The 18,896-nt window shown below is 47.5% G+C and overlaps 1 protein-coding gene across 1 annotated transcript in view; it reads right to left on the bottom strand.

Moving 5' to 3' along the window:
- Positions 1–1,788: 1,788 nt before the first annotated feature.
- The window catches only part of COX10 (cytochrome c oxidase assembly factor heme A:farnesyltransferase COX10), a 124,549-nt gene continuing 107,441 nt past the window's right edge, over positions 1,789–18,896 (bottom strand). The window contains exons 6-7 of the mRNA XM_019712524.3: positions 17,088–17,320; positions 1,789–3,677 (exon numbers count right to left, since the gene is read on the bottom strand). Of these exons, the coding sequence (XP_019568083.2) occupies positions 3,271–3,677; positions 17,088–17,320 (640 nt within the window). The 3' untranslated portion in view covers positions 1,789–3,270. The remainder of the gene's footprint in view (positions 3,678–17,087; positions 17,321–18,896) is intronic.

Raw genomic sequence — 18,896 nt, forward strand, 5'->3', positions numbered from 1 at the left:
AAGAACCAATGCAACAAACACCCCGACCCAGTTCTTCATCCAAATCAGATGAGGTGTTCTCTTGGACTTAGCGAATGTCATTAGAAGGGTCAAACGGACATTTCCCAAAGACCTTCCTCCCCTAAGTTCCTCCTATGTCAGTTACACGGGTCCCATCACTTGGAGTGTGTCAGAAAGGGGGTGGGATGGGAGGTGGGTGTCAGTGGACGCAGACCCTCACTCAAGCTGAACTCAGAGGGGAGTGTCTTCCACGGCATGAGTCAGTGGGCAGAAGAAGCTTTGATCTGTTCCTGGCACTGCTATCCAGTAGAGAAATGCTGAGCCCCAGCTGTTTCTGTAGCCAAGAAAACAGGAAGTGAGGATGATGGGCAGAATAGACTGTAAGGAATAAGCGACCAGAGGGAAATTCAACCCTGTACATACTCAGAGCAAAGACAACTGCCAAGTTTTGTTTTTGTGCTCCAGCGTTAGGGTGTGGGGTACTCAAAACATATCTAAAGAGCCACGAAGAAGGTGTTCCCAATGGGCAAGACGGGCCCCATTTTTGTTTGAAAAAAAGATCTGGGAATAGGCAGTGGCATTTCCGTCACAAAGACCGGACCCGGACCCTGTGGTGAAATTTGGTTTTATCCTCCAGTGATACAGTGGTTTTCCACAATGTAAAGGAAGCTGGTACATTTTTTCCAGCACCAAAGGAATACTAAGTTAAGAATCATGTTTTTAAAAAAGCTAATTAAGGGATTAGACATGTCCCTTTGCCTTTTCATTAGCTGGCCATATTATAGAATAAGCAAACAAGGGAAGTGCTGTTTCAAATCTCAAGTCCCTTCTCCTACATGTGTGGCCCCCTACCCCTCCAGGCCTGGTCCTGCACTTACAGCCCAGAGACCCGAAGGACCGAGTGCAAACTCCGGAGATTAGGTCCAGATAGCATTTCCCAGACTGCACTCCTGACTGCTAATTCCATGCGAGAGATGGGAGACGGGACACAGGGGAAAGGGTTCCGGCTTAGGTTTGGGAAATACCAGGGTAAGCAAACTCAGATTTTGGATTTTCAACCCTGAGTCCTTCTGAGGCCTTACTATGTACATATGCCTTGATTCCCCACAAGAGCTGCAGTAGGCATCTCTCCCAGACACTCAGTGAAAGACCCCGTGGAGAACACATGCTTCACCCACCTGGGAAATCCTGATGGGGGTCAAGGTCAGAGCCTCTAGCTGGGTGTGGAACTTAAGTCCCAGGAGGACCCAGCAACGTCCTTGCTGGGGCTGTGGGGGTCACAGGAGTGTGAACTTGGGACATATGGAACGGGTTTGGGAAGGCACAGGGGCCTTCAGAGAGGTGTGAGGAGCAGCACACAGTCAGTGAGGTGGCTTCATATCGAAGCTCCTCGGAGAAAAAACTGGAGAGTATATCGGGTCTGAGTGTTGAGAAGCTCGGACTCCATTTGCTGGGCGGATGGTGTGCCATTGGCATTTCCTGAGCAGAAGGACAGATCAGTCTCCAAAAAGATTTCTTTGGTGATGGTTATGAAGGAAGAAGGGAGATGGGATGATCTGAGCAGAAGGTAGGGTGGGGGTGGGCGGGTCATGACCCTTTATTATTCTTTGGAATGTACAGGTATCAAAAATCTGGGGTGCTCACTCCCACCACCTGCAAACAGAACTACTGATGTGCCTGCCCTCTAAGCCTCTGCTAGCTCACAAAAGTGAGTCAAGTGTTATCAATTCTACCAGGAACTGTGCAAACGCACCAGAAGATGATTAAATAAAATTACATCACACACACTCCTGTTCTTACATACTTGTTTATTGCAGCAGGAAAAGAGAACCGAAGCATTTTACAAATTTCAGGGCTGCAGCAGTTGTAGATGTTCTTTCCAGACATTCCTGTGCCATGTTCCCCACAGTAAATAACCTGGATACAGCGAAGAGGTAATATTTCAGATAAGTGGAAACAGCGATCAGACGCTATCTGGAATCGTTTTAGAAATTTTTGAGAGAACAGGCATATTGCAATGACTGTTTAAATGTTGTTTAAACTCCCCAAATGAATTCCTACAGGGCAGCCATGTCCCTGGAGACTGAGTAATTAAAACATCCTGTTAAGCTTCAAGACCTTCAGGCAAATGGGGCTCGACAGACGACAAGGGGGCGGACGTGAAGGACAGACGGAACCGCAGGTGACTGAGGCCACACCTGGCTACAGCAACTCACAGCTCCTCGACCCGGAAGCAGCCCCACCAGGAGTCCCACTCGGCTTCTGACTTAGAGCCGTTGCATGTGTGGAGGCTGATTTCTGAATTCAGAAGATGCCAGGCCTGAAATGTGTTCCTCACGACAGGAACAAGAACACGAGCTATGTGAGCTGGTGGCACAGCTCGCCTTGTTCTGTCTCCCTGCCCGTCTGGCCCTGAGCAAGCCACGTAGCAACGAGGATGTGACATGTGCACAGAGACTACAGAGACCTGCGTGGGAGGGATTTCTGGTATTAAGTCTAGCACTGCCCTCCCAGAAAGAAATGCTTCAGACACCTCCTGTATTTTAAAGTGAACTATAAAGATGCCTTTGATTCCTTGCAGTTATTGAAATGCTGATATGTAATGGAGGTGGGGCATGGCTGGCAGTCCAGTCTGAGATCCCCTAGGCAACCGTTTGGAATTCTTTCTCCCAATGGCATGCAACAGCCCATCCTTGGGATTCTATTATGGCTTGAGGGACTATGAGGTTGAGAATATGTGTGGGGTAGAGAAGGCTGGAACTGGGGCCCCTGGCTCCTCACAGGGAAGGAGGTTCTGCGGCCAGTGGTGTGCATGCCCTCTCACATGGTCTTCTAATGACCTGATGTCACAGAACTACAGATATTAGAGGACCAGTGCTCACCTTGTCTGGTCCACAATTACCACTTTGGCTGGCAGGTGAGGGGTGTGCAGTGGGGTCAGAAAAGGAAGATGTGTGCTGCAGAGGAAGAAGAAAAACAATGGGGTGGAGCTGGAGGAAGAGATATATAAAGACCCCCAAAGAGAGAAACATTCTCTTTGCATTAATCTACTGAGCCGACCCATTCTTATTTGGGGAACATTTTGTATATCATCATTAAAAAAACTGTCCAGGGATCATTGAGCACCGAATCATTTTACAATCTTGTGCTAAACCCAGCGATTGCTCTTCTCGCGTTCCAGAATTAGCAAAATATTCTTGCCTAACAGCAAAGGGAAAAAGTTGTGTCTCCTTGTATGTTTTTGTTGTGTCGCCACATGCCAATGGGATTTCAACTCTGAGGTTCTCCCTTGTCACCTTCCCCACCCGGCGGCTGTTTACAGGTGAGCATGAGAAGCAGGAGCAAAGGTAAATGCCAGAGGCTGCAGAAGAACAGCTTCCTGGAGCTCTTCCGGTCGGCATCTGCGTAGAACCGGAAGCCGAGGTAGGAGATATATAAGTTGATGGGGAGGGAGATGGCCGGGAAGGTCCATGTGGTGACGTCCAGCAGGGGCGCTGCCGTGCACAGTCCAATCAAGGCCAGGCAGTGGCGCAGGGCGACCCGCCGGCACAGGGCGGGGTGGGTGACTGACATCATGCAGTAGCCCCCACGGGAGTAGTCCTCGCGGAGGCCCCAGCTCAGGGCGTTGAAATGAGGGAACTGCCAGGAGTAGAGGATTCCTCCCAAAAGAAAGGCTCCTGTGAGGAGGTTTAGGAGAAAAGAGGGAAGCAAAGACACATTGTCATCAGAGATTTACAAAGGCATCGTTTCTCTCTCTCTCCTGAAAGCCTTCCTGGCCCCTGAGGTGCTTTCTCCAGATTTCACCCAGATCTCAGATTCTCTGCCAGTTTTGTTCTCATCTGCGCCTGCCCAAGTCAGCCTGGCACCCATGGCAGGCAGGGTGGGAAGCTGAAGCTCTGCGTGACCCCCCAGCTTTCTCACCTCGGTATGGGGGAGCTCCTGGCATCTGGGCTGGCCTGGGCTTCCCAGAGAGGGCTGCCCCCACTGGAGGACACTGAGCATCTGTGGCTCCTTCCTACCTGATGTCGCCTTGTGTCCCAACATTGTGACAACAAAAGAAGGCCCTCCACACTTGCCGCGCATGTCCCTAGAGGCACTGAGTTCACTGGTGTTATGTTATGACCCAAGAGCCACACTAGTGAATGTCTGTCACCACCCAGGTGCTGGGCACGGAAAGGCTGGCGCTGAGGACACAGCAGGGGGCTGACCTGGTCCAGGGGAAGGGACAAGTGGACTAGACCAGGGAAGGATGTGCAAAGGCCTTGAGCAGGAAGACGGGCGGCTGAGTCAAAAGAAGATTAGTGCATGTAGTAGGGCGCATGGAGCTGTATAGCAAACGAGAAAAAGGTCAGTTTTACTGTATGAGAATTAAAAAACGACAACAACAAAAACAAACAGCAAGGCCAGTGTGGCTGGAGTGCAGAGAACAGGGAACACCACTCAGGATCAGGTGAGAGGGAAGATGGGCAGGGCCACAGCATGGAAGGATCTTAACGTGCAAGAGTGTGTGTGTGTGTGTGTGTGTGTGTGTGTGTGCGCGCGCGCGCGCATGGCGGTGGGGGAGTGTGCTGAGGAAAGGGCCATGTGTGAAAGAACACACTGGAGGGGCCCAGAGCAGGTGTGGAGAGATCACTTAGGAGACGAGATAAAAGTGGTGACAGTGGAGATGGAAGAGGATGAACTTGAGAGGGATTTAGGAGGAGTACGTGACAGGACGCAGGCAGAGTAAATGAGGAGGATGAGGAGAGGGCGGCACCAAGGGCAGCTCCTGGGTTTGGGATCCCTGGTGACGCCATCCAGAGAGGATGAACAGGGAAGACAGGAAGGCAGCTCCTGAAGGTGACCTTGGGCGTGTTCAGTCAGACATCCTCTGAGCTATCAGAGGGAAGGGGGCAACCAGCAGCTGGGAGAGGGATCTGAGCCAGGCCATGCACCGGGGAGCTACGGATCCCCACATCTACTGCTGAGTAAACCACAGTGTCCAATCGTGAATTACTTGTTTCTGAGTTTCCTACTTGAATGGCAACAACTCCTGAAGGGTCTGTTCACTTTCCTTTGTGTCTCCAGAAGGCAGAATATAGAGAGCACTCAAGACTACTTAAAGGGCCCTCAAACTCGTCAATGGGAGCCCATGTGTACAAAGAATTGTTTTAGTACAAACGTCCCCGGGTCACTGTTCTCCAGCACTGATGTGTGACCCGTATGGCAAACTATTAGGACTCTGCCCCCTCGCCCCCCTTCCTCCCTCCTCTGGGAGGTCTCAGACGCTGACTCTGTTCCTTGTTTCTGACACCAAACTGCCTCTTGGGGGTCCCTGAGAACTGACACCTTACTAACCACTGTGTAATCTATGCTGCAAGCACCGTCCTGCACAGAGAGGTTGAGAATTTATAACCATAGTCCTATTTCAGGTAATGAGGCTCTTTTAAAACCTTCATCTGCAGGAATGTTCAGAAAAAGAGAACGTGGGCTACTGCGGACACAGAACTCACCAGGACAGAAAGCAGTTTAACTAATTCAGAATCACTGAGAAAGTAAGTCTGGGGCTCAAAGGTTCCAAAGGGCCCCTGTTGTGCACATGCCACAGAGCATGAGAAGGAACGAGCCCCTCTTTCAATCTCTTATCTGTATTCCTTCACAGTGCGGGCTGCAGAGTGACAACAGGGGCAGGCTCTGCAGGTCACGTAAAAGAAAGATGATTTTCCTTCTTATTGTTCCAGGCAGAAACTCCCCCATTTCTAAATTAAGTTTCTCAGGCAGCTGCTGCATAGCAAGTTAGAACTGGCTGAGTGCTGAGACTTAAGAGGGATGGGGACCCACTTTCATGTCCATTGACAGTTTCCCTCGGGTTCTGTAAGTCAATCGATTCTTTCCGGTATGGGCGGAAATATAACAAAGACTTGCTTTTAGGGTTCCTACCTTTAGTAGCACTGTTGTCAAACCCCCAAATCCATGTTAACCCTAGCTATAAATAACATATAGATATACCTTAGTTCATGCAAACACACTCAATTTTAATGATAATAGAAGGAGCTACTATTTGTTGAATCCATTTGCTTGGTAAACAGATGACAGGTGTCTACCACATGCCAGGTATAGTTATGGAGCTAGAAAGGCCATGGTGAACAAGACAAAGCCCTGTCAAAGTCTAGGGGGAGAGACAGACATAAACACAAGTAACAGAATCAAAATAGGTTGACACATGGGGACCACGTGAGATGGACTGCTTAGGGAAGGCGTTCCCAAAGGTGACATTTAAGCCATGACCCAAGTAACTGGGAAGTAGAACTGTATCAAATCCTGTGAGGAGTCACTCAGGCCTACTTGGAGTGGGGGGTATGGAGGCTGGAGGGAGGGGGGGCTACGAGATGGGGCCGGGTGACATGGGCATCCATAAACCTGCTTCAGGGTGGGATCCTCCCCCAGCACAGCAGGTTACCACAGGAGGGTGGGTAACAGATGGTAGGGGCCAAGTGAGAAGCAGGCAGGCAAGGGAGTGCAGAGGGTGGCCGACCTGACGCCTTTTCCTCAGGTGTGAAGCAGAGGGGACGTGCACAGGTGAGTGTGTTCATGGCGGAGGCATGACGAGTTCTATTTTTGGCCTTGTGAATGCTGAGGAGACATCCTGGCTACATGCCTGTGGCTGTCAGGCCCCACGCATGCACGGGTGGAAGAATTATATAGTATGTGCTCCAATGCTCACAGCTGCCCTTCCTATAGGTGGTTTTACTCTCACCTTATATAAGATTAATTAACTTGCCCCAGGGTATTCAGCTCTACCGGCACAGTAAACCAGCCCCGTTTCTAGAAAACTACTGCCATCTATCCACTCAAATTAGTAACAATGGACTGTTGGGTGGTTATTCAAATGCCAGTGGAGCTGAGCTGAGCCTGACAGGGAGGCCTGTTGGAAGGAGAAACTGCAGAGGCATTTTCCAGTTTATTAAGATAAGACTCCTGGTACCTTAAAAAAAAAAAAAAAAAGTTTGTTTCAACGATAGGCACACCTTGTGTTCCTGTGCTTCCCAGGTATTGCACTTGTTACAGACTGAAGGTCTGTGGCAACCCTGCAACGAGCAAGTCTATCGGCCCCATGTTTCCTACAGGCTCAGATGATGCTTAGCATTTTCTAGCAATAAAGTGTTTTTAAATTAAGGTAGGTACATTGTTTTTTAAGACAGAATGCTACTGCACACTTCATAGACTACAGCATAGAGTAAATATAACTTTTACGTGCACTGGGAACCAGAAATCTGTGTGGCTCGCTTTACTGTGACTCTGGCTTTATTAGTGGCCTGGAACCGAACCCGCAATATCTCCAAGGTGTGCCTGTACAAATAGACACTACTTCTCCTGACAGTGAGTACTCTTGGGGAATTAGAAGGCACAGAAGGGCAGGTTGGGCCATCCGGGTACAGCTGAATGTAAACAGAGTGGCAGAAGGCGACTTCTCTTTGTATTTTGATGGAAACATAGAATGATCTCTGGATTTTAAAGGGACCAGTGCTGTTAAAGGTTCTCAGGGCATCGGGTGGGTCACGTTTGAGTCTTCTGAGCACGATGTACATGGAACAGCTCACCCCCAGCTCATGGGCGATGTCACATCCAAAGGATCTGAAGGGATTACAGCTTGCAGTTATGACAGCCACAAGCACAGGGGAAACCGACAAGACCAACATGTGTCCAGTTAAGAAAAACAAGGTCAGTGATAACTTACAAACGGGGGAGGGAATAGGATAAGTCAGAACTCAGTATCTGTTTTGTTATCAAAATGGCTGAGAGAAGAAACTCAGCTGGGAAACCAGACTTGAAATGGTTAAACTAGGAGGCCCAAATGGATCTTTCGTGTTTTTCTCAAAAGCCCCCTTTTTAGTGTGCCAGTTGGAGTATTCTGTTTTGCTCAATACACATTTTCAGTTATGCTCCGCTTACAATAACAATTTAAAAAAATCATTTTCATAAGACTAGCACGCTGTTTTCTATGTGAGAGGAAATTGGGTATGGGTTTGGCTCATGTCACAAATGAAAGAGCTTTAGAAATCACAGCTCAGCCTTAATGGGTTGTAATCGGAAAACCACCCCCACATAGTTCTACTTGATGGGCTGCAACTGCCTCTGCTCATAGGCAAGATGTAAAACAAATTACTCTCTTCATCAAGATAAGGTGAACTGGAACAGGAAGACTTGAATGATTATGGGAGCTGTGGTGGAACCCACCTTCCTTGTGCGGTAAACATAAAGCACTCGGCTTACTAACTCAAAGGCCTCACCTCAGCCTCACTCTCTGAGGAGTCTGTTTTTATTGGGCCTATCTTCTGCAACAACGAATATTCACTGCGCGCCCACTACCTGACAGCCTGTTGTCAAGGCTGTCTGCTGGAGTCTGTCCAGGGAGAGAGACAACACTAACGGGATTGCAGCCTATGGATGTTACTTCAGGAGCAAGGCTTGTGGGGAGCACACAGGAGGAAGACCGAAGTCAACCTTGGAGAGGTCAGGGAAGGCTTCCTGGAAGAGGCGATTTGTAAACTGAGATCTGAAGATGGTTTCTGAGTTTCAATCCAGTCATACAAACTATGCATTTTCTGCTTCTATTAAATGTATTTTCTCATTTTCCTACCTAACTCTGCAGAGTCTTTGTACATATTTGGTTTAATCACATCTGGCAGAAATGACTACTTCCTTTTATTTTAATCAAATATTTGTTGGTCTATGAATATATAAAATACTGGAAATCTGTGAAATAGGTGGCATATCTGTGGGTATGGTTCTCTAGATGGCAGTAACTTCCTGAGACCATGATGCCAGAATCCCAACTCAACTGCAACTCCAGAAGCTATCCAGGTGTCCAGGGCAGTATTTGTTTCCCTCCACACAGAGAAAATTGTTGCAAAGCACATCTACGATGCTGTGTGTGTCAACAGCTGGAGAGAACCCTTATCTCACGGCACCCTGCTCTGACTGGGGAACACATCGGGTGGGGCAAGGCTAACCAGTCTTTCCAGGCACTCTGTCAGGATACATGTATTTCTAAACTCTCTCAAAACCTCTACCAATCATTTCTACACCTTACCAGCTGAGGGAGAGTCTTACTCATTGCCACCTCTACTCAAATCTAGAAACGCTGTCTAAGCACACTTCCATCACTTTGTTGGCAAACAAAGCAAAGGCCATTCTAGCCAAACGGTTTCCCAAGAGAATGGAGACAAAACCTTTCAAGTCGGAGCTCTGACTCTATGTGCTCTTCCAAGAACAATTCCTTTTGGAATGGAGTTCGGTGGTTTCGGCTTGCTTTCTCTGCTGCACCGTGGGCTTACTTACATTCAGCCCCTTCCCACCCCACCCGACCCATTCATTGTTATTCACTGTCCACGCATGGCCTTGAAAAGGATGAAGAAACACGGCTCCAGTGAACCTTGGTGCTGGGTTTGGGGGTCTTCCCTCCCAGTACAATAGGCTCCCTCTCCATGTGGCCCTCCATAGCTTGTCTGTTCCATGACTGGTTACATTGGTGCTGTCAGGGTTATATGGTTATGTAAACTGAGGGCTGGCTGGGGAAGGAAGGCCAAACCCAAAGCTTCATGCTCACAGATTTCAAAGCCTTTCTTTTGAGGGTTAACACAAAGGAGCTTGTGAAACAGATCAGCCTCCACAGTGCAATAGACTTCTTTGGTGATGCAGATAAAGGGAAGAGGATGTGGGGCCAGTTTATCAACTGCATAGGGACAAAAGGGAAGATTAAAAGTTCTCTGAAAATAGGAAATAGAGTTTGGCAATAACTGCTTGCCCTCAATGAATTCTTTGGAAGTGACTTAGGAATAATGAAGAGACACAGGAGGGAGCAGACACTCCCCCCCACCACCTTATTGTAGGAGTCCCACTGTCCAGTGGGGTCACCTGGGAGGTTTCCTTTGAAGGGAAAGTAGAGAGTAAAGGAAGTACAAAGCTCTGACTCTGAAAAAAGTGCTCTCCTCTCCTTTTCTCTTCTTACCATTCCCCTAGAGGACAGTTTAGGGAACCTATGGGTTCCCTAAGAAATTCAAATGCTCCTTAGTCCCTTAACTCACCTTCCATCTTTATCAACCCAATACTAATTGTCCCTTGAACCATACTGATGAGATGTGCACGTGCACTCTGGGCCAGGTGCTGCGTCACCAGAGGCTGCCTTACCAAGGAAGGCATGGCCTAGCTCCCTAAACGCTTGTGGTCAACTGGTCAACTATGGCCAACCCAGCACCACTGGCAAGACTGGAATGCATGTAATAGTTAAGTCTGCCTCCAATGACACCACCAATCTTGGGTCTAGCAACGTATTTCTAAAATGTTCTTTCTCAGCCTTTTTTTTTTTTTGTCTTTGACGAGAACAGTGCTCTAAGTATTGTTTGGTATGCTAATATTCCCAGGAAAACATTCCTTGTTCACCCTGTCTTTAAAAATAGCATCTGTCTCTTTTAAAATATCATTTATCTTAATCTGAAGCTCTAAGTCTAGTTATGAAAAAATGTCATACGAAATGAACCCCGGCACTCATGATCAAGTTTGTTTTCAAACTGAGGCAGTATTTTAAAGGAAGTCTTTAAAAGTGCTTGGGTTAAACAGTGCCTGGTACTTAGTAAGCCCTCAAATATTTGTTGAATGAATGAGTGAACGAATTCATTCTATTCTATTCTATTCTATTCTATTCTATTCTATTCTATTCTATTCTATTCTCTTATCCTGGAATAAAGGAGGTAAATAAAGTGCAACAGTATTTAACATTTTGTAGTTTACCAGCTGAGGCTAAAAAAACTCATTCTCCTTTTGTTACTGAAACCATCCATCTGCCAAATGTCACTTCCTGATAAGAGCCCATTTCTAAGTCCTCATTTGTAACTGAATGTTGTCTGACATAATTAATGTTTACCACACAACAACATTTGAATTACAAACCAAAGGCAATTTACAAATCAGCTCTACAAGACTGTCACCCAGGCCCACGCCTAAACTCTCAAGACCTGGCATTTATTTAAATTTAGGAAAAATGACAAAATAGAATCTGAGCTTTTTTAAGAAATGGGGTGATGGACAGAGAGGTGGCCTTGGCAAGGGGGAGGGGGAAGGGACTCTAACCTGAAGCCTTTGAGATAAACTAAATAGACTCTGGAGATAAACACTGTTGAGAGGCCTAATGCGTGTGGCTCCAGGTCTGCTGAGAGCTGGAATGTCGGCTGGTGGGCACTTATCTGCAGTGTCCCGCCCCCCCCCCCCCCCCCCCCCCCCGTTACTAGGCCCTGGCAGGCCACTGCCCTCATTGCTGTCCACTGCATGAGCACGTCTGTTCTAAGGCACAGCTGGTCAGACCAGGGAGCAGAAGCAGTCCTCTTATGTGGCCTTACTTAGTTTTTCTTGGTAAGCATTTGTAATATTTTCTGCTAACAGCAGTTAAACTTAAAAAAAGAAAAAAAAAAGGAAAAAAAAGAGAAAAAGGCAAAGTAATTAGGCAAGTGGGAGGAAAAGGGAGGAAGGCTCACTCTGAGCCCATGAGGCAAATGGACGCAGGTAAAACCCCATTATAATGATGACCTTACTGCTGTGACAGCCACTCAGAGGGGCCGGGCCTTTTACCCCACAGCCCTGCCTGAAACACAACTCCACTGAAGGCTGTTTGTGTTGCACACTTGGAGAGGAAAGCTAGCTGTTTACAGTTCTTTGTACAGCGATAAAATGGCAAATATCAAGAACAACTAACATTTGTTTAGCTTTCACAATTTCCACAGGCTAACCTGTTTAGTTTTCTCCACGCCGCGCCCCACATCCCCACCCTGGCTCCTTCACCCCATGCTGGATTACCAGAGGGGCAGATCAAGCAAGCACAAGCTTTGGACCCACACCAGTGGCGCATCTGAAACAATGAGACATTCTTTTTCACTATCTGATAACAAAAACAAACAACAAAACAAAAAACAACAAAGTAGTTGTGTGGGGGGAAATCAGGACCCCAATGGACCATCCTTATCCTTATTTTATATCTTATGCCTTTCCAGGCGGAGGGAAGGCAGCAGAATCTCTTCAATGCCTGCGCCTCTGGAGGTCTTCATTGACCCGTCGCCGCCACAAAACCCACAAAAGATCTAGCTGCTACGACAGAGGAGAAGGTACTTCTGAACATTTCCGTTTCCTAACTCCGCAAGCCGTGGGATGCATGCCATTTTCTACAGCTACTGATCTTACATCTTTCCTCCCAACTAGACAGTTAGCTCCTTTAAGACGGAACCTTCAACAGGACAGGCTGTAGGATTCCCATTTCACATCGGCCCTGAGCTGCTTCCTCTCCAGTCTTGCCCCCCATCTACCGAGTGCCAGGAAAGGGCTGTTGCACAGGTATACATGGTCAGGGTAACCAAGTGACAAGAATGACGGTGCTGAGTATTTGATATCCTGGCTGAGTAGCTATGTTAGGTGGGGGAAAGGAATGGAATACGTTCAAGTGGGATCGCCTCCCTTCAAACATTTATCCTTCATTCCCACCTGCAGATTCACTGATGTTCACAAGTTGCTCATTCAAAGGACGATCAGATTTATGCTTCACTAAATACTCAAAGGATAAATTTTGACTAAGGAGGTGAGGGGGTGGGGGCAGGCCTAAGATATGCACAGCCCTCCTGGAGAGGGGAAGGAGTGGGCAGGGGCATGAGGGTAGGAGGTGAGGGAAGACACACAGGCTCCGGAGGGCAATACAGGCAGGCTTCAGCAACTTACTGGTTTCCAGTACCATGGAAGACCCAACCTGCTGCACACTGTTAAATAATCCTAAAGGTGGAAGCCCTCTGTGTTCCTGCTTAAGCCTCCAATGGGTCTTTATCACCTGTTAGTGAAGTACAAATTTCAGCAAGGCAGCCCATCTCAGACCTCGTGGCTGCCCCACACGACTGCTCTGCTTTTCATGTGCACAAACCTCTGTACACGCTCTTCCCTCCTCTTGGAAAGCACTTTCCCTCAATAAGCCGGTCATGACTTCATTCCACAGCCATTCTGCTCCAGTCTTCTTGGACCAATATGGAGAGGTTAAGGGAGTTCTCCACCCTCTGAAGATCCCTTTTCTGCTAAGATCCCTTATTCTTAGCTCAGTCAGTTGTCTGATTACCTTCCTGCCTGTCTTTCCCTGAAGACGCTGACGTATGGTTTCCACTAGGACAGGGCCTGGGTTTTAGTGATTTTTGTATCTCTTAGTGCCCAGCACACAGTAGGTCCTCAACTGGCACCTGCAGAGTGAAGCAATCAGGGGGACCAGTGTATGAGGTGGTGAGCCCCAGCAGTTCCCAACCCAGGCTGTTCAGCTGAGTGGGTGATCTCCCAGCCTCTCTTACTCCCTCCTCACCTTCCATCTCCTTCTCTTCTTTACTATCAGGATAGTTCAACAGTATTCCAACGACTTTTTTACTCATAGTCTTCTCCAAACTGATCACAGTCTTTGGAGGTTCAAAGATAAAATGGTTTAGACATGCCACAGAAGAAAGGCCGTTTCTTCTTAGAAGGGCTCTTGCAAGCAAACAAGTCCCCTCAGATGAGAACCCAGACAAGAGCTATAACCTCTACGGCTAAGATAAATGACACCATTGGTGCATCTCAAATACCATCTGCCCATGCCCTTTGCCTAGATGCCTATGTTCTTCCAAGGCGTTCTAACAGCTAGAGCTCTCTGGTTCTTTCTTTTCAGACTGGTGGTCCTCAAAGTGTGGTCCCTGGGCCGCGGGCATCAGCATCAAATGAGAACTTGTTAGAAATGCAGAGTCTCAGGTCGCACCCCAGGCCTCCTGAATGAGATTCTGAGGCAGGGCCCAGGAATCTGTGTTACAAGCCCTCCAGGAGATTCTCGTGTGCGCTATGGTCTGAGAACCATTGTATAGTCTAGCACAATGCCCTGTGACTTCAAGGACAAACTCACATGAGGAGCACGGAGCGTTGTCCCTAAGGATATCAGTTGTCTTTCTATTTCCAGGCAGTATTGTCTAAATGAACTTTCCGTGAGGATGAAAATATTTTACGTCTGCATTGCTGACATGGCACTATGAGCCACATGCGGCTGTGAGCATTTGAAATGCCGCTAAAGGAACTGAAACTGAATTTTTAAGTTTGTTTAGTTTAAATTTAAATAGCCACATGTGGTTAGTGGCTGCCTTCGTACACAGTGCACTTCTCAAAGATGGCAAAACTACATAAAATCATATTTAATCTAGTTCCTAAAATCCCAGCAATAAAAATCTTTAAATGTTTCCTCAGATTCTGCCTTATTTCTTCCTATTGTTTCCTCCTGTATAATATCTTTACATAGCTGATGCTCAGTAAACATTAGGCAACTGACCCTGGATTAACCTAGTTTTGTCATCTGGAAAATGGAAGGTACTTATTCAATCATTCATTCAAAGATGTACTTCTTATCTCAAGTTTGCTCTGTCATATTAATGCTTTGAAACTTTTGTGAAGCAGTTTGAAGCATCATGTAAAATAGCATTATCCTTTATGTATAATCTTAATGAGGCTTTAGGTATCTGATTTGACCTGTGGTAAATTAGAACTGGGAGCAGTAAACTGTGTCATTATTGTGTGTCCTGCAATGCATCTTTAAAATTTATAGAAAAAGGATACGATAGAAGTCAATCGCAAAAACTGCCAAAGGAACTTCTCTTTGTGGTTACACAAATCTTTCAGACTGCTCTGCTTTATACTAGGGTCAGCTCAGACAGATGACGGGTCTCATTTTTCAAGATAAATATGCATTTTCATCATGCTACCCAAAACAAGAGACAGCCTGGCTTTTAGCTGTCCCTTCATTAATGAGTTTGTATAGAAACGATTAAATTTGGATTATACAAAGACTATCCCCAAACAATTTTTTAAAAATTTATTTCAAATATGTCTGTTAGCAGTTTAGCCAAACCCGGAGTACCCCTGAACAACAGGGCTCCTGCCTGAATGTGTGGCCCTGTGTGGGAGGAGTTTTGCAAAGCTCTTTATCTCTCTGGCCTCTGAGGATGCAACTCTAGCCAACACATGCTGAGGCTCAAACTCTTTACAAGGACACTGCCTGGGAGTACGACCAGGGCACTGGGCCCTCAGCAAGAATCGGGGTCCTGGGACTCTGCACAACACAAGTAACCAAGTTCTCCACAGCCCTGGATTTCACTGCCCTCACCTATCGCCAGTGACACCTGTCCCTGCAGCTATAACACCTGATCGTAACCCTGGCCCTGTCTGGGATTCCCTAGACAGAAAAGTAGTTTTGGGTGCCTTCTTTTATACCAGGTTTGGGGGTGTTGAATAGGGTTCCGGCCCTGCTGGCTGCGTGGGGGGCTGTCTCCATCAGACAGGCAGGTGGCCGGGAGCAGGGCATTCAGGTGTGATGTAGTACTCTATCATTGTGGACGGGAGGACACCAGAGGTTGTAGAGCTGGGGATTTATTTACTTTCAGGGTCTGCACCTCGCATGCTGGGCAACCACCAGAAAGGTTTGGAGAGCTGGGTTAGGGGAGAGGGAGTTTGGACCAAGGCAAGGTTGGGTCTCGAGGCAGAACTGAGGAGGAGGAATCTGACCAGGAGTTTGGTGGGATGCAGTTGCACGCTTTAAATTTAAACTGTAAACCGTGTGTGTGTGTGTGTGTGTAAACTCAGACGTCATCTAGTCCAGGGATGCCAAACCCATGCTGTCTACCCTTCCCTCCCTCACCCAAGGCAGGTATCACTAATGAACCCCAATACTCTTTCTCACCAAGCCTGGAGGCACCTCACAGCCTTCAAATCAACAGCCAGGTAACAATTATTGCTTTGAATTTGCAGACCAATAAAATCTCATGACTTTTCTTGATCTGTATTATCTACCCACTGTACGAGTGAGGACTACTTAATAATAACTCATTTAATCCCCACAACAACCCCATGAGAAGGGACCAGTATTAGCTCCAGGTGGGGATGGGAAGGAGACAGTGGCAGAGGTCATGGGCGAGCCGAAGGCATCCAGCTACGGAGTGGTGGAGCCGGGCTCCCAGCCCAGGCCCCTGCGCTTCACCGCTTGGCTCTGTTGTGAAAGAGCCTCCCACATGGAAGAGACTCCGGCTGTACGTTTATCACAGAGCAAATGAGCATGTCCATTTCAGAATATTATGTTTGTAGATTCATGGAATGCCAACATTTACAGGATATTAAAACCATTCTCAGAGACAACCATGGTAAAGGTGTAATCATCTTTGTAAGCTTGCCAAATCAGAGTCTAAGAGCTTTTATGAAAAGTTTCAGAAATGTGGCTTACGGGGCAATGGTTTATGGTCAACTGGCTTTTGATCTCTCATGTGAAAAATATGTACTTACATATATTGCAGGAAACCTCACCACTTCCTTCCTAAGTGTTGGTCAAAAACACTAATTACTTGACTAATTAGACTGTGAAACTTCCCTTACAGATGGTAAAAATGGACTATTTTCACCCCACAAATTTAGTTGTGACACACCACCAAAAAAAAAAAAAGTAGAAAAGTCTCAATGGGTTTATTGTAGACAGCATGAACAATTTAAGCAAATCATATAAAAATAAATTAGAAACTAATGAAAATAGGCTGTTCTTTCATAAGAGGGGAAATAACCCGGATCTGTGGGAGTAAAGAGCTAATGCAGTAGGGCTGCCGACGCGGCAATATCCACTGTCACAGGGGCAGACACCTTCTCCGTGATGGGGGACAGCCCAAACGAATCACCAGTCCGAGCCTGATTCGTGATTTCTGGGTACTTTCTTTTAATTGGGCCTCTTGTCACAGGCTGAGGCAGCACTGCCTCCTTTGTTTTCTCTCAGACTTTCCCAAGTCGAAGAGAAAAGCCGGGCTGTCAGAGTTGCCCTTCAGCTCTGCATTCACGCTATTTCAAACTGCCTCGTCAGCACATTTGCCAAACGAATCAATACAAAATGGAATCTAATACCCAGTCCTGCAGTTCTGAGAAGGACATGCCTCTTTGACTAGCATGTGCTAATGCTCACGTAGAAGAGGCTCAGAGCGCCTGCATTCGGCACCTACCCCATGTGTCTGTGGAGAGACACTGAGACACACACGCGAGACACTCACCAGCATCCAGGCTGCCAGTGGCTGCTGTCCAGCCCATGACGGGTGGGATGGCGCCAACAACAGCCCCGACCCACGTGTTGGCAATGCTGATCCTCTTCAACGGGGTATAACAGCAGGTGTACAGGAAGATGTTCAAGACTCCCAGGGCTCCTGTGAGTGGATTCACCCCCCAGGTCAGAAGGGCAACTCCTGGAACAGCACAGCAAGTGGCAAAGGACACAGCTAGCAATGGGCTGGAAAAGAGCAGAGGACACAGAGCAGTCACTTGCAGCGCCAGTTACCCACGCTACCCGGAATCAGAGCTGAAGAGGAAGTCATCCGCCCTGACGAGGATGCGACCTGGAGGCAGTGCTGGTTTGGCTTCTTCCCAGTTAGGGGGCAGTCTCTTTACCGAAACTTAAAATAAGGAGGGACTGTGTTTGCAGGAGCTCTGGCGGATCCTCTTGATTTGCTGGCCAGAAGCAAAAGAGTTAAAAAGATAGTTGAGGGTAGAGTGCTCTGGATTTGAGTATTGGTTCTATCCCTCCTGGCTGTGGGCTGTCTGGGCCTCACTTTGCTCACCTGTATAGAAGAGATGGTTGCCTGACTACCTCTCCTCACAGGCTGACTGAGACGCTGCCTGCTTTGCACAGGATTCTGTTTTACAGTCAGTGCAAAGTGACAGCTACAGATAAACCACTTGGAACATGATCTTGTAAGATTCGGGCAAAAACGCAGTATCTTACTGCTTGGAAGTGGTTGTGCCCATTTATTTATACTTTATTTAAAAGCATCACCTAATTAGCAGTACCGGATAACAACAGTGTGCCTCACGGTAACTATCGGTAATGAATCACAGCTCAAAACAGAACCAGCTCCACGCGACGGCAAGCCGGCAGGCGCTGTGCGGCCACGCTAGTGCCCTTCCCTTCAGTTTCAGCGCCACAGCTGTTTATGGACATGGGCCTTACAAGAGGAGGTTGCACAGTGTCGGAAACGCAAAGGAAAACTGTCAAATAAAACTCTACAATGGTAATGATGATTACGAGCCTGTTTCTCTGCAGAGACCACTTTTGAACAGTCAACTTCGTATAGAATCCTGTGGAAGACCTTTAGGAAGTGTCGCTAAGTTAGACCTATTAGTTCCTGATTCTATGTACTTTTGTTTATTCTTTCTTAAGAAACCGAAGGAAGTTACTCAACTCTGCCTTCTCCTGTAGGAGCTATAACTCTGCCTCTGAGGATGTGGTTTCCACAGCGTTCGGTGATCCCACTCAAGATTCCACACGTGCTCAGTTGGGAAGCCAGAGTCACTGGTGTGCAGCTTCTGGGGTGCTCTGATTTCGCAGTGGCCAGTTCCCCAAAGAAGACAACCTTTACCCCCCCCCCCCCCCCCGCCACATGAGGTAATATCCTTCCATGCACAGGGCTACAGTGTTCCCAAGGCAGGAGAGAAGCCCCATGTTTACAAAAGTGCCCCTTTAGGAAAAAGACTAACTTGTAGAACTATGACAAGGTAGAACTCAGCTGGGAATGGGGGTTAGGGAAGCAAGAGAGCCCACCGGCTGAAAATACCAAGTGAAGTCTGGGAAATAGAACATGAAAGTTCCCAGCTCCCACTCTGATATGGTGACCAGCACTGACCTTTCTCCCAGGCCTGTGGTCACTCTGCCCTGGAGATAGAACCCAACAGAAGGGGAGTTTTGACAGAAAACGAGAACATACAAGGGGTATGTTGTCACAAGATGCCTATGAGAGAAGAACCATGAACTATGCCCGAGAGACTTCTCACTGCACGTTGTCCCGAGGGTGAATTTCCATCCCTCAGTC

The sequence above is a fragment of the Rhinolophus sinicus genome, chromosome 12 (genome assembly GCF_057876585.1).
Source record: "Rhinolophus sinicus isolate RSI-liver-muscle chromosome 12, RSI-T2T, whole genome shotgun sequence".
Classification (NCBI taxonomy): Eukaryota; Metazoa; Chordata; class Mammalia; order Chiroptera; family Rhinolophidae; genus Rhinolophus; species Rhinolophus sinicus.